Below are 15,150 nucleotides of genomic sequence, written 5' to 3'. Positions count from 1 at the left end.
GACCCTGCACCGCTGCAAACTAAACCGGCCGCCCCTAAGATCCGGGGCCCGTAGACTCCACCTTCTCTGACCTGGGGAGTGAGGACTCCCATCAGCTGGGGACACAGATTGAGCACCCCCACCAACAGGAAAGTAGGAGATACCTCCACACCTGGAGAGGACCAGGTGTGGTCCACTTGGAGGACAGGGTACTCTCCTCCTGGGGCCGCAGACCGCCGCCCCCCCCCCCCCCCTTAGCTGTACACACTGGCTCACCCACACCTGGAGACACAGAAAAGAACCCTTCCCTGGGACAGAGAGGTGTCCTTTCACCTGAGCACAGATTGATATACCCCTATAGGGAAAGCCTGGACCTCTCTTCCCTGGGCCTGGGCTGGCGCTGGGGTCCAGCTGGGGGCATCCGAGAGCCGTGGGTCCTGCCCCGCCCCTGCACGGCCAGGTCGCCCCGCCCTGCCCTACGGGCCCCAACGCCCGGCCACTGCCCGCCGCCCGTCGGCCCTTCCGCCTCACTCAGCCGCGCCGTGGAGCGGGACGGGCACTGGCCATGGATCGGACAGCGGGCAAGGACCTCGCCCTGGTAAGGGGACCAGGGGTCCCGGACGCCACATCCCTGGCGATCCCAAGGTCCCGAAGCTCCAGGTCCTCGCCTTCCGGACCCTATCTCCCCTCAAATCGGACACTTGATTCCCAACCCGGCCTCCCGGTCCCTGACCCAGTGAAGTGGCTGGTAACCTCTTAAGGATGGGGGCGTCTCCGAGCTCATCTGGGGGGGGGGGGAGGGGACAGGGACAGACTCCGTGAGCCTGGACCCTAGGACGTCCCCGAATGCCACTCCATCCTCTCAGGACCAGGGAGGAGGGTACCCGCGGCGCCGAGGGGACTTCCCTAGCCCGGGACGCCGCCCCGAGTTTCGCAGAGTCTGACCGGGAAGGGGGAGTGGTGCCGGGAGTCCTCGCCCCGGACTTAAGTCCTCGCGGGAGAGGGGCGCCGAGGTCCCGGGCCCCCTCCCCCCGCGGCGCCCTCAGCCCGCCTCCGCGTCCAGGCGCCGCTGCAGGACTGGGGCGAGGAGACCGAGGAAGGAGCGGTGTTCAGCGTGTCCTTACGTCGGCAGCTCAGTCAGCGCTCGAGCCCGAGGGAAGGGCCTGGGGGCAGCCAGGTGAGGAAGGGGCCGGAGGGCGGAGCCGGGCCGGAGGCGACCAGGTGAGGGCGGGGCTGAGTGGAGGAGCCCGCAGGCAAAAAAGGTGAGGGCGAAGCCGAGGGGCGGGGCTGAGCCCCAGGGAGGGGCGGGGCCTAGAGGCAGACGTGGTCGCGGTAGAAAGGCGCCCCGGGGGAGCGGCCTGGTGAATGGGGTCGAGGGGCTGGCCGCGCGCTTCCGGAGCGGGGACCTGGGGACTAAACTGGACGGCAGGTCCGCCAGGCCTGGCCTAGGTCCGCCAGGCTTAGTGGGCGGCGCTGGAGGGAGGGGTCGTCGTTAGAGGCAGCCGGGTGAGAGCGGACCGGGGTGGAGGGCTGGGGCGGGAAAGACCAGCGAAGCGCGTCTGGAGAGCTGGGAGCCGCGCGGGGAGGGGTGGGGGCGAGTGAGTGAGGGCGCGGGGCGGGGCCCGGAGGACGACCTGGTCCTGGGCGAGTCTCGAGGGTCATTTGGGCCTGGAGCAGAATAATGAATCCAGGAGGCCGGATTCCGAGCAATGGGCGGGACCAGACGTAAGAGCGCTGCTGAGCGCTGGGCATAATTGGAAAAGGGGGTGCTCCGAGCCACTCCTCTGTGTCCCTTTGCCGCCCCCCGCCCCTTGCCCCGCAGGCCTCCAGCCCCGTTGCGGACGCCTTCCTCCATTACCGCACGAGCAAGGTGCGGGCGCTGAGGGCCGCGAGGCTGGAGCGGCTGGTGGGGGAATTGGTGTCTGGAGACCACGAGCAAGACCCGGGCTTCGTGCCTGCCTTCCTGGCCACCCACAGGGCCTTTGTATCCACTGCCCGTGTGCTGGGCCTTCTCCTGCCACCACCGCCACCGCCCCTGCCTCCAGGGTCAGTACCAACGGGTAACCTCCGTGTTCTCACCCCCAGACTCTCCTTTGGGTGCTCGCTCCTGCATTCCTTCCCCCTAAGCTCCCCCTAGCCTCCCTCTTCTCCTGATGGGGGATTGCTTTTCCCAGGACAGAGATCAAGAAGACAGACGCAGGAGGTCTGCCCGTCAACAAGAACTTAAGGTTGGTCTCCCATAGGTGAGGGTAGGGGGTCCTAGAGGTCCAAGGTCGCATCTGAGGTGTAGGGGCCCCCAAGGTCCAGAGCTCTGGGCTGGGCTCTGAGGCCCTCCATTCTGGCCAGGGCTGTGGTGTCCGTGCTGGGCTCCTGGCTGCGGGATCACCCTCAGGATTTCCGGGCTCCCCCTGCCCACTCGGACCTAGGCAGCGTCTGCACCTTTCTGGGCTGGGCGGCCCCAGCAGGGCCCGAGGCCCAGGAGGCAGAGAAGCTACTGGGAGATTTCCTGGAAGAGGACGAGCGAAAGCAGGAAGACGAGGAGCAGCCTGAGGCATGGACAGGTGAGGAGTATGGGGCACGATAGTGCCCTGAGCACGACTTTTCCTCCACGACCCATCCCCCAGGGGCCTTCTCCCCTCACAGAGCTGCTACAGATCTTGGGCAGAGTTCTTAACCCTGTCTGAGCCTTAGTTTCCCCACCTGTAAGATGGACCTTTTGTCTAACATATTAGCATCTGTCTACTCCTCAGCACAAAAAACACTCTACCATTGGGTCAGGACGCCCTGTGTTTCTAGCTACTACTCCTTCCATTGCTACTTACCCTAGGAGCCACAGAGAGCCGGATTCAAATCCCAGTTCTGCCTTCTGCTGACTGACCTTGGCACTTCAGTCTCTGAGCCTCAGTTTCCTCATCTGTGAAAGGGGGGTGATAATAGTATTTGCCTGATTGACCTCTTTATTCATTCAATACATGCGTAGCTACTGGCTCTGGGAAATAACAGTGGACAGGAGCTCCCAGTTCCCTAGGGAGGACAACAGTAAACAAGGATATAAGTAAACAGTGAGGGCTTGGCAAATAGTATTATCTTCATTATTGTTGTTATCACGGATTCTCGCTTATTGGAATCTACCACCTGTAACGAAAATACATAAAAAGTCATAGTGCGATTGCTATTTTCTTGCACAAGAGGCATCAGCAAGCTATCTGGTCCTTTACCGAGTTTGCCCACCCGTGTTGTAGAGAGCTTTGCGGGGGAGGGAAAAATATCTACCTACTTCATTCAGGTCTTCGTTCACTTCCTCAGACCTGCTTTCTCTGATCACCTCCCAGCAAATATATCCCCCTACTCTGCGTCCTCGCCAGCCTTATTTTTCTGCCTGGTCGTAGACTCTGTCCCCAGGGGCAGGAACAACCAAGATTTGTTGACTGAATAATTGCATCCTGCTTATAAAGTATCATCTTTCACCAAAAGCATCTAAATCCCTAACCCCCATCTTTTAATCCTCAGATTAAAGCGGCCACATTCCTCTCTGCTTTACAAAGTAGCAGCTATTTTTTTCTCTCCCTGGTGACAAAGTCTCGGTTATTTATGTATATTTTATCCCTCCGTCTTCCCTCTTGGTTTTTTTAAGTGTCTTTCTTCCTCTGCCTGCAGGATTTCGCCAGCTGATTTCAAGGCATTAAAGCTAAATGGTCCAATGGGGTAGCTACTAGCCGCATGGGGTTATAGACACTGAACTGAAAATAAAAATGTCAGCGATATGGTCACACTGGCCACATTTCTAGTGCTCATAGCCATAGTAGACCGCGCAGGTAGCAAAATGTCTCCACCACTGCAGACAATTCTATTGAAAGAACCGCCCTGAGCTGTGAGTTCTTGAAGTCAGAGGAGAAATGAGCATTTATTGGACACCTACTGTGGGCCCTGCTCTGGGACACACTGCATTTTAACATCTTTCTGGGGGGCATTACTTTTTAGTATGAAAAATTGCCGACACACAGGAAAGTAGAGAGAATGGTATAAAGAGCCCTCAGACACCCCTTTCTCATTTTTAACAATTAAGAATTTGACACAAAAATGTCTTTTCAGGATAACTTGAAAACAAATCCCATGTTGATGTCACTTCACTCGTAAATACTTAGGTATGCACCTTAACTGCCAAGGACTTTTTAAAAAATATTTATTTATTTTTGAAAAAGACAGAGACAGAGTGTGAGCAGGGGAGGGGCAGAGAGAGAGGGAGACACAGGATCTGGAGGAGGCTCCAGGGTCTGAGCTGTCAGCACAGAGCCGGCTCGAACTCACAGACTATGAGATCATGACCTGAGCCGAAGTCGGAGGCTTAACTGACTGAGCCACCCAGGCGCCCCTGACAAGGACTTTTTTTTTTTAATATAACCTTGTGCCTACAATCTTTTCCAACAAAATCAGCAATAATCACTTAATATCAAAAAATACCTAGTCCAGAATCAAATCCTCCCATTGTCCCTAAATCTAAATGGTCTTTTTTTTTTTTTTTTTTTTTTTTTTTTTTACAGTTGTTTCTTTGAAATCCAAACATCCATTAAGGCACTTGGTCTTCCTTCCTTTTTTTTTTTTTTTAATTAATTTATTTATTTAGAGAAAAAGTGCACATGAGGGAGGGGCCAAGAGAGAGAATCCCAAGCAGGATCCACACTGTCAGTATGGAGCCCGACACAGGGCTTGAACCCATGAACCGTGAAACCATGACCTGAGCCAAAGTCAAACGCTTAACTGACTGAGCCACCCAGGCACCCCAGGGCACTTGGTCTTTCATTTCTTAGGTCTCTTTTATTCTATCACATTCTCCCTTTGCCTTTTGTTTATGTCATTGGGCGGGGAGGCGGGGGGATGAGTCATTCATCCTGAGGAAGGTCTCACATTCTCCACTTACCTGTTCGCTGTCTCATGGTGACATGTAGCATGTTCTTCTATCCCCATATTTGCTGTAAGACCTACAGATTTGATTAATTGAGGTGCAATTTTTTTTCCAATGACAACTTTCTAAAACTATGATTTTGCAACGCCATCTGTCCTAATTTGAAATTAAAGACAGCTAATTAAATGCACTTACAAAGGTAAGTAAAAAATAATACTATGGTGCCGTAACTCTAATATGAAGGAGAAATAAAGTGAAAGCAGTTCATACAATAATAAACTATCCTTGTTGCTGTGTTAGCCCTTAGGCATGTCTTACTAGGGGACATGATGAGGTTGTCCAGAGCCTTTGTCTCTCATAGCGTCATGGTGAATGTGACAGTCACAAACACCAACTAATGCACCACACAGGTGCAGTAGCATAAACACTGGGGACATTGCTTTCCAGAATGGCGAACGCTCGTAATTTCCAAACAAAAAGGATCCAGACTTTGACAGTTCTTGTAGTCCTGGAGCCAAACTAATGGGTGGTCATGAGCAAGAGAGTTGGGTTGTAGGTGCAGATTATTGTAAACAGGTTTTCCAAAGACGCAAATGTCCTGAAGTGGCATTTGGAGGTGGAGTGGCACAAATTCACTGAGCCTGTCAGCTCCCTGGTGGCAGATTTCAATTTCCAAAATGTCCCTAGGGGGCGCCACCACCGAATCCCACTATGGGAAAAATCTTTTTGTTTTGTTTTGTTTTAATTAAGTAGAATCCACGCCCAATGTGGACTTGAACTCACGACCCTGATATCCAGAGTCTCATGCTGTACTGGCTGAGCCAGCCAGGCGCCCCAAAAATCTTTCCTATTGATTATTTTATGGCAGTCTAGTATGTATGATCCTGTTTGATTTTTTAAAAATCCAGATAAAGAAATCAAGGCACAAGGGAGGTTAAAGTTCACATAGCAAGCTTGGTGGACAAATTTGGATTTGGACTTGGGACTGCCAATAGCCTTCCCTTACCTACAAAATTAAACCATCTCTCGCCACAATAGGGTAGACAGATCTTATTTTAATATAGGTTCAAAAACAAAACAAAACAAAACCCACAAACCTCTCTTTTCTACTGTAACCTGTAAGCACCTGGCTTCAAATCCCTGCCCTGCCATTCCCTGAAGGTGCGACTTACGGCAAATTTTTCCTGCCTCCGTTTCCCCATCTGTGGAAGGTAGATAATAATACCTCCCTCACTGGGTTATTGTGTTAAATCGCCTAGTGTGGACTACCACCCAAGGCGCTAAATGAACGTTTCTGTTGCTCTGACACCCTTAAAAATCCTCAGGGAGGTTTCCATTTTGCAGATAAGTAAAGTGAGACTCAGACACTAAGGCACTCGTCCAAGGTCCCAAAGCCAGTCCTGGATTCGAACCCCTTCTTATACTCCCTCAGTACCTCCTGGAGCTACCCAGACCCCACGCCCAGACTCCCCAGAAGGCTGCTGGGAAGAGGAGGAAGCAGTGGCGCGGGAAGGCCCTGAGCTCCTAGACTTCAGTGTAGACGAAGTGGCCGAGCAGCTGACCCTGATGGATGTGGTGAGGCCCGGGTGGCACGCGGTAATGGGGCGGGTTCCGCGGAGCACAGATCCTACCCACCCACCCCCACCGCCTCCCTTCGCCCAGGAGCTCTTTTCTCGGGTGCGGCCCTGCGAGTGCCTGGGCTCCGTGTGGTCACAGCGAGACCGTCCAGGGGCCGCAGGCACTGCCCCCACTGTGCGCGCCACTGTGACCCAGTTCAACATGGTGATCGGTTGCGTGCTGGGCTCCGTGCTCGGAGCGCAGGGCCTGGCCGCCCCACAGAGGGCGCAGCGGCTGGAGAAGTGGATCCGCATCGCCCAGGTGCTTGTTGGGGGGTGGGGGGCGGGGGCGGGGCATGGGGTGGGGAACAGGCCTGGTGAGAGGCCGGGGACTGGAGGCGGAAGGCCCAAGACAGGGCTCTGGCAAAGAGGGGTGGGTTGGGGTTGCGAGGTACCTAAGGGAAAGCCTGGAAGGAGTCCAGGGCTAGGGTCCAGGACTGCAGAGGGACACTGTGGGTTTAGGGATAAGAGGATGGGGTGGGAGAAGGTAATGGGGAGGCCGTGGATTGGAGGAAGGACCGAAGCCCAGAGAAGGGGGCGGAGGTCCCTACAGGGACTGGGTAGGGTAGGGGCGGGGCAAGAGCCTCAAGGCTGAAGAAGAGAAACAAATTGGGGGCCCACTAGAGTGGGGGGGGAGGGAAGAGGGGGGAAAGAGGGTAAACGGTTGATACCCACGCGGGGTGAGACATAGCTTCAGGGAGGAGAGCTCTGGGTCCTGGGGAGATACTGTGGGTACCTCTAGGGCTCGGGGAGAAGCGAGGAACGGGGACAGGTGCCAGGTAAGGAGTGGAGGGGCAGGTGGGGGAGAGCGGAGGATCCCGAGGGAGGAGGCTGACTCTTGGTAGCCTGTCAGATGGGGGGCGAGTTGTAGGAGTCTGGCCTGGGGTCAGAAGTCTCGGATCAAAGGTGGATCATAGCTGGGGGTCAGGCTTGGGGTGTGACCAGCGCCCCCGCCCCACCCGTCCAGCGCTGCCGCGAACTGCGGAACTTCTCCTCCCTGCGCGCCATACTGTCAGCCCTGCAGTCTAACCCCATCTACCGCCTCAAGCGGAGCTGGGGCGCCGTTAGCCGGTGAGGACGGGAGAAGGAGGGAAGGAGGGTTGGTGACGCTGGGGCGGGCCCTCCTCCTCCCCAGCGTCGCTCTGACCTTCCCAGGCGCTGATCCGTGACCCCTCTCTTGCCCCCGCCCCAGGGAACGATTATCCACTTTCAGAAAACTCTCGCAGATTTTCTCCGATGAGAACAACCACCTCAGCAGTAGAGAGATTCTTTCCCAGGTAAAGATGGCTGTGGACCCCGAGGATCCCCGGCCGCCAAAAAGGGACCTGGGGCCGGGCATGGCATGGCTTGTCATTGTCATAACATTCAGTGTCCTTCCAACACACCTCAGCAATGACCTTCCTCCCGTGTTAGCGGACAGCCCCAGGGCTTTACTGCCCCGGCCGCCCTCCTTACAGCTCACACGCAGTGACTGCCTTGTTTATTCGTTCAACAAATACCAGAAGTTACATGGAGAAGGTCGCTTGGGGCCAGAGTCCTAGCAAAGAGTAAAAAAATAAAATTGTGCTAGGACTTGACTTTGATAAGCAAAACTAAAACTTACGTGCCCGCAAGGCAGACGAGGTGTAGGCCAGATTTAGATTTTAACTGCAGCTGGGTGCTGGTTCTTAGGGTGAATCCAGACTAGATGGAATGTGAAGCCTGTTCCTTCGGCCCAGAACATTCTTCACATTCACCTTCTTCAGGTCTCGCTTCGCTTGCTGCCTTATCGCCCTTATCTCTGCCTGGTACATGTGTAGCTTGGTTATTGCTGCCTCTCCCTGGCTAATGTCTGCTCTGCGAAGCCAGGATTTTCTGGTCTCTTTGGCTCACTGCTCCCTCCCTAGCACTCAGAACAGAGCCTGGCCCAGAGTAGCTGCTCAATAAATATCTGTGAGTGAATGCATGTCTCGAATAAGGATAAGAGGTCAAGGAGCAGGGAGCTCTGAATTCAGCGCCTACCGTGTGGCGGGCACTGTGCCAGGAGACTCCTACCATGAGCCAGACAGACGAGGTTCCTGCCCTGGCGGGGGGGGGGGGGGCGGATATCAGGCCTGATATAGGGAGACACACAACACAATAATAACGGCCTAGCGATGATATAATGAATTACCAGATAGAGCGATGCTGTGAAGGCAAGGTTCAGGGTATGGATAGCAGGCCTGTGCCATTCAGGCCGGGACAAGCCTTCTCGCCCGGGTTGAGGCCAGCCCTGGAGGAGGCTGCTAATCGGCTCGCTTCCCTTGTTCGGTTTTCCCTGGGTTTGGTTTTTACAACTGGCTGGTGGCCGCTGAAGGCAAACAGGTGTAGGTGGTGGGTCTTGAGGCATGTTTCCTGAGAAAAAGGGTCAGAGAGACCCCAGGACTGCTCAGTTCTTCCCTTCCCCCAGGAGGAGGCCACCGAGGGCCCCCAAGAGGAGGACCCCCTCCCAGGAAGCCCGCCCCCAGTGAGTGAGGTGGTTTGGGATGGGGGGACGAGCAGAATCTTCACGGAATGGGGTGCTACGTGATGGGGTCAGTGACGGCTGAGAGTGACTGGAGTTCTGGGGCCGCAGAAACTGCCCCCAGGCCCTGTCCCTTACCTTGGCACCTTTCTCACGGACCTGGTTATGCTGGACACAGCCCTGCCGGACATGCTGGAGGTCTGACCCCTGACCCTTGACTCCTGACCCCAGCACCACTTCCCCTCAGCACAGTGGGCCTCCTGACATCCTCCCCTTGACCCTGCCCGCACTCCCTACCCCAGCCCCCTTAGCGCAGTGGGGCTCCTGACATCCCAGCCCCTGACCTTGACCCTCAGTCCTCGATTCTGGAGGCTCCAGTTCAGACAAAGTTTGCCCCCAGGGGGATCTCATCAACTTTGAGAAGAGGAGGAAGGTGAGTGGCACTGGGTGGGCATGGGGGGGACAGGGTGGGGGCAGGGCCAGGGCAGGTTCTCAGAGGCCCCGCCCCCTCAGGAGTGGGAGATCCTGGCCCACATCCAGCAGCTGCAGAAGCGCTGTCGGAACTACTGCCTGAGTCCCCGCGCACCCATCCTGGTGGCCCTGCGTGCCCAGCGCCAGCTCAGCGAGGAGCAGAGGTGACTCAGTCCAGCCACCATCCCCCTGCGATGGCACACACGTATCGCTCCACCTCCTCAGACACCCTCCTGAGCCCCGACCCCCAACCTATGACCTTGCATTCTCCCCAGTCCACCGAGGGTCCCAGGTCACCTCAGATTTTGACCCCATCTGACTTTCTGACTTCAGCCTTTAATGGACAGCTGGCCATTCCAGTCACCTGGCCCATCCGTTTGCCTCCCCACCTTCTGACCCTATCTGACCTATGACCCCATTTGTAACCCCAGTCTGGATCTCTGAGCCCAGTCATTGGCCCCCGGTTCTGAATAACTGACTCCAACTTTGATGTGCATCTGACCATCCAACTCAACTCTCCCAACCGTTTCTTTTCATTCTGTTGAATCCATTGCCCCCGTCATTGACCCCAATGATCACTCGACCTGGAACTCTATCTTTGACCCAATTTTACTCCTCGATCCCACGCAGCCAATCCCCACGTGACCTGCCAACCAAGCCATCCCTTCTCATAACTAGTAAGACCCCGGTGGCCTAAAAGCCTGCCATTTACTACCCTGACACTGACACTTGGTGCCCAACTCCTGCCGCACCCCCCCCATCCCCCAAAATGCGGCTCTTCACTGATTCTAGCCAAGCTTTCAGCTCATTCCCTGCTGCTTCCTGGCCCCACCCCACCCCATGTGCACCTTGACTCCTCAGCTACCATGTCTCCCGTGTCATTGAGCCACCAGCTGCCTCCTGCCCCAGCTCCCCACGCATCCGACGGCGCCTCAGCCTCACCAAGCGCCTCAGTGCGTGAGTCTCGGGCTGTGCGTGGGGACAGGGGTGGGCAGAGACGGGAGAGCGCTCCTGGGCCCGAGACTGATCTCCTCCTCATCCCTCGTCTCTATCTTTAGAAAGCTGTCCCGAGAGAAGGGCTCATCCCCTGGTGGGAGTCCTGGGGACCCCTCGTCCCCCACCTCCAGGTGAGTATCCCAGTTAGTGAAAGGACTGGAGATGGCAGGGTCAGAGGTCAGGGCAGCCGCTCGACCTCAGGCTCTGTATCTCCCTCAGTCTTTCCCCAGGGTCCCCGCCATCTAGCCCTAGAGCCAGAGACCCTCCTCCTGGCAGTCCCCCGGCCTCTCCAGGGCCCCAGAGCCCCGCCACCAAGGTACTGAGACTGCCTGTGTGCATGTGGGACTGTGGGCACGCAGGGCCGTGTGTGTGTGTGTGTATGTGTGTGTGTGTGTGCGTGCATGCGCGTGTGTGGTTTCATGACCACGCATGTACATAAGTGGCTGTACACGTGCTTGGCTGAGCACCCTGGGTGTCTGTTCAGGAGACCCCGTGCATCTCCATGGCCCTGTTTAAGGGATTATCCCTCAGTCTGGCTTGTGCTCGGACCTGGACCCATGAGTCAGCTTGCCCACAGTGCACTTTTGGGTGTGATCACACCTTTGCAAGGATATGTGTGTCCCCAGGAATGCGCATACCTAGAGTGGAAACATGGGCATAAATATCCCCAGTATCCACGGGACCGTGAACGGGGCTGTTGATGGACTTGTAGATGTATACCAATCATAAGCGTTTGTGTGTATTTGCTGCCGTCCGTGTACATAGGATTTCTCATGTGTCTATTGGCCATGTGTAAGTTTGTCTTTGTAACAGGGCACGAAGGTCTGTATGTGATGGGATGGCGTAGATGTGGGCTCGCGAGTGCACCCTGATTGCCCGTCCCCAGGCTCCAGCTGTGTAGCGGGATGTATAAGGCTCCCACCACTCAGCCCCCACCCCCACTGCCTACAGCTGCCCCTGAGCCCGGACCTGGCAGGCCCCCGGCCCTTGGCTTTGCCTCTGAGCGGCTCTCACATCTCCTTACTGGGGCAGCAGGGATCAGAGGCTCGAGTCATCCGCGTCAGCATTGACAATGACCACGGGAACCTGTATCGGAGCATCTTGGTGAGGGGTTGGGCCGGGAACCTACCGGGGCAGCCCTGCCCTTGGAACTTGGCGGTCACACCTCACCACCCACCTTCTCTTCCCAGCTCACCAGTCAGGACAAGGCCCCCAGCGTGGTGCAGCGAGCCCTGCAAAAGCACAATGTGGCCGAGCCCTGGGCCCGTGACTACCAGCTTTTCCAAGTCCTTCCAGGGGACAGGGGTGAGTAGGGACTGCTTGGAGGCTGGACTGGGGATTAGCTAGGAGGGCAGCAGGTTGATGAGGGTCAAGACTGGCCTTAACAGGGCCATGAGGTGGTTCCAGTCGAACACAGAGTAAGGGTAAGATAAAGCAGGGTGGGGGTAAGAGGCAGTAAAATATCCGTGCCTTGATTTTGTAGGGTCACGAGGTTGCCCTGGCTGTGTGAGAGAAAGGGGGACACGACAGGTGTCTTGTTGGGATCTGTGGGGAAATGAAATTGTCCAGGGTCACATGGCAGAGGGAGGAAAGGAGGTTGCCTTGGCTTAAATTTGTAGGATCATGAGGTTGTTCAGGCTCAGCCTGGCAGGGTGGGGGTCTAAAGAGGGGTCTGGGCTTGAGTTTGTGAAGAAATGGGTTTGTCCCAGCTCAGCATGGGGACCCTGAAGTCTCTGAATGTGGCACGCCACGTGGTATTGAAATTCAGGGTAGGGGGAACATGATGATGCCCAATCCAGACACAGATCGAAGGTTCCCAGTTCTCAAGAAGGAGAGGACACGGCATGAGTTTGGGGGGACGTTAAGAAGGCATATAGGAAATTGTTCAACTATCAAGTGCGAGGGCCACAGACTATACAGGCTGGATGTAGGAAGTCAGAAGGTGTCCAAGTTCATGGTGAGGGCGGCAGGAACTTGGCTGGGAGTTGGCCGGGTGAAAAGGAAGTTGTTTGGGATGGGTGAGCCGAGTTTGTCCAGCCTTCCGGCACAGGCTGCGTAGACTCCAGAGAGAAATAGCGGGAGGTTGTCCAGGTCCGTGGTGGACGTGGTGGGAGAGACTTGAGGTTGTGCAGGCTTTGAGCGAGAGGTTGTCCAGGTTCCCCACGAGAGGACGGCTCAGCACTGGCTGAAGGGACCCAAGGTGGTTGTGCCAGAATAAATGGCAGAAGGTTACTTCGGTCTTCCGTGGTGGGATATGAGGTGGTGCAGGCCTTTTACCATCATGTCCACCCCTGGCCAGAGCTGCCGATTCCTGACAACGCCAATGTCTTCTATGCAATGAGTCCAGCCGCCCCTAGAGACTTTGTGCTGCGGCGGAAGGACGGGGCCCGGCACACAGCTACCGTCTCCTCGACCTGAGGGGGCCCTCTTCTCCCTCTAGGGGCCTGGTCCCTGCCACCATGGATGTGGGAGAGGCCTCCTCTCCCAGAAAAGTCCCATTGCCCCATAGAGCCATTGTGCTCTGTACCGTGTGACCCCCACCCCCCACCCCCAACTTCATCGAATGCCATCTCTCTGACACTCCCGGTACTTGATCCTCTTTCCAAAGCCATCAGTCCGTGAGTGACCGGATGAAGAGTTTCATCCCATAAACATAGAAGGCAGGTGGGGCACGGATGGGGGCAGGGGGGGGTCAGACCCTTCCCCAGAGAAATCTGACAACCGGGGGGGACGGAGGTGGATGAAAACAGTGCCCAAGGTTATGAAACAGGAGATGGGTCTTGTCTGTTCTGTGCCTCGTGTTCTCTCTTGATCAAGATCAAAATTAAAAAACAAAAACTGAAAAAAACCCAACGGCCTCATGAAAGGGTCTGGGCGAGACATGATCGGATGCCGGAGGGGGAGGGGCTGTCACACACGCAGGGGGCGGGACTCCCCAACATTTGGGGGCGCGATACGCTGCTTTTCTGCCACGGGTGTGGGAGACTGAAGAAGTCAAATTCCACTGGCATCTGAGACAAACGACGTCATCACCCTTAAGTCGATGGGGTGTGAGGGTGAGAGGGGTACCCTGTCTCTCTGTGCTGGGGTAGGAAGTAGAAACAGAGCAGGTAGAGATAAAGGGACCCATAAGGCCACCTGCAACACAGTCCTAACAACAGAAACAACTACATTCATTTTTTTGTAAGTTTATTTATTTATTTAGAGAGTGTGTGGTGGGGACGGGCAGAGAGAGAGAGAGAGAGAGGGAGAGAGAGAATCCCAAGCAGGCTCTGCGCTGAGTGCGATGCGGGGCTCGGAACCTGACTCGGGGCTTAAACTCACGAACTGCAGGACCATGTCCCGGAGCCGAAGTTGGACGCTTAACCGACTGAGCCACCCAGGCGCCCGCCACAACCGCATTCGTAGCAATAGTGTGTTCACGTAGGAACTTCTACTCCATGCTGTACATCAACTAGGGGCTTTATATATCTCACTGTTAATCAGGGTTCTTTGTGCTTCGAGTGTTCAGAAACCCAATTCAAACAGACATGCAAAACGGGAAACGAATGGCTCGCGTGTTCGAAAAGTTCAGTTGAGTCCAGCGTCAGTCACCGTTGGATCCAGGGATTCCAAACATATCAGGATTTTGTTGCGGTCTTTGGGCTCTGATTTGCTGAGGAGACTGAACCCCCCCCCCCCCCCCCCCCCCCCGCCAAATCCAGCCACCTTTTGTGGCAATAGAGCAACCACTGAGTGTAGAAAACACATTTCCAGTCTCCCTTGCAGCAAAGTGTGGTCATGTGACTAAGTCTTGGCCAATGGGATGTGAGCAAATTTTAGTCCGGGTTTAAGAGCCGGCTCTTAAACCGAAGGCCCGTGTCCTCCCCTTCCCTCTTTTCTGCCCCCCCCCCGCCCCCCGCGCTGGTTAGAATGAAGCAGTGGAGTGGATCATCTTGGATTGAGGGGGGTTCATGTTCTTTGAATAACTGAGCAACAAACTTGAAGGTGCCTGGCCTTCTGAGACCAGGGTGCAGCCATATTGTATTGCCGCTACTTGGATTGTTCCATAGAGAGAAATAGATGTATATCTTACTTAAGCCACTATTATTTGGGTCTGTTACAGTAGCCAAAATAGCATCTAATTAATAGAGCCCCACTGCAAGGCAGGCTCACACCTTCCCATGCAAGGAGAGCCCCTCCTTTCCATCAGGTGAATCAGAAGTCCCAGAACAGATGCCCATTGGACCAACTCATGTCACGTGGCCACCCCTGCACCAATCACTGTGCTCAGAGAAATATTAATAGGCAGATTGTCCAGGTCTGGGTCCTGTGCCCATGCTTTGAGCCAGAAGAGCAACTTCAGATCACAAAGACTAGAGCCTGGGAGGGCGCATACATGGAAATTACATTTGAGTACTGTTACTAGGGGAAGGGTGGCTCAGTAGATTAAGCATCAGACTCTTGATTTTGGCTCAGATCATGAATGTATGGTTCATGAGTTCGAGCCCTGGGTCGGGCTGTCTGCTGTCAGGGGCGAGCCCACTTTGGATCCTCTGCTCTGTCTCCTTCACTCTCTGCCCCGCCTTCCCTCTCTCTCTCTCAAAAATAAAATAAAATAAAATAAAATAAAATAAAATAAAATAAAATAAACAACAACAACAACAACAAAAAGGAGAACCTAAGCATCACGTACCGTCTGGGAAAAGACCAATTACAGAACA

General features: G+C 55.3%; 1 protein-coding gene across 2 annotated transcripts; it reads left to right on the top strand.

Moving 5' to 3' along the window:
* Window positions 1-255: 255 nt before the first annotated feature.
* On the top strand, window positions 256-13,362 carry RGL3 (ral guanine nucleotide dissociation stimulator like 3). Of its 2 annotated transcripts, XM_045492015.1 has the most exons (19): window positions 279-577; window positions 1,043-1,156; window positions 1,802-2,025; window positions 2,154-2,207; window positions 2,326-2,540; window positions 6,315-6,457; window positions 6,545-6,760; window positions 7,466-7,569; window positions 7,691-7,775; window positions 8,927-8,983; window positions 9,092-9,178; window positions 9,381-9,413; window positions 9,494-9,615; window positions 10,313-10,408; window positions 10,510-10,578; window positions 10,667-10,763; window positions 11,399-11,551; window positions 11,638-11,752; window positions 12,747-13,362. In XM_045492015.1, the coding sequence occupies exons 1-19, from the start codon at window positions 545-547 to the stop codon at window positions 12,863-12,865; spliced, it is 2,136 nt and encodes a 711-aa protein (XP_045347971.1). In that variant the 5' UTR covers window positions 279-544; the 3' UTR covers window positions 12,866-13,362. The 2 variants fall into 2 exon arrangements, with proteins under 2 accessions (XP_045347972.1, XP_045347971.1); XM_045492016.1 differs by lacking the exons at window positions 11,638-11,752; window positions 12,747-13,362 and having other exon boundaries at window positions 256-577; window positions 10,313-10,404; window positions 11,399-11,516.
* Window positions 13,363-15,150: the final 1,788 nt, after the last annotated feature.

The sequence above is a fragment of the Leopardus geoffroyi genome, chromosome A2 (genome assembly GCF_018350155.1).
Source record: "Leopardus geoffroyi isolate Oge1 chromosome A2, O.geoffroyi_Oge1_pat1.0, whole genome shotgun sequence".
NCBI lineage: Eukaryota > Metazoa > Chordata > Mammalia > Carnivora > Felidae > Leopardus > Leopardus geoffroyi.
The sequence above is the reverse complement of the archived record's forward strand: the minus strand, read 5'-3'. Positions and strand labels throughout refer to the sequence as shown.

What these genes read in the sequence shown, in the direction of transcription:
- RGL3 (XM_045492015.1), top strand. Translation starts at nt 545, where the DNA reads ATGGATCGGACAGCGGGCAAGGACCTCGCCCTG. An exon ending in GTAGAGAGATTCTTTCCCAG is followed by an intron (nt 7,776 to 8,926) that starts GTAAAGATGGCT and finishes CCCTTCCCCCAG; the next exon opens with GAGGAGGCCACCGAGGGCCC. An exon ending in CTCACCAAGCGCCTCAGTGC is followed by an intron (nt 10,409 to 10,509) that starts GTGAGTCTCGGG and finishes CTCTATCTTTAG; the next exon opens with AAAGCTGTCCCGAGAGAAGG.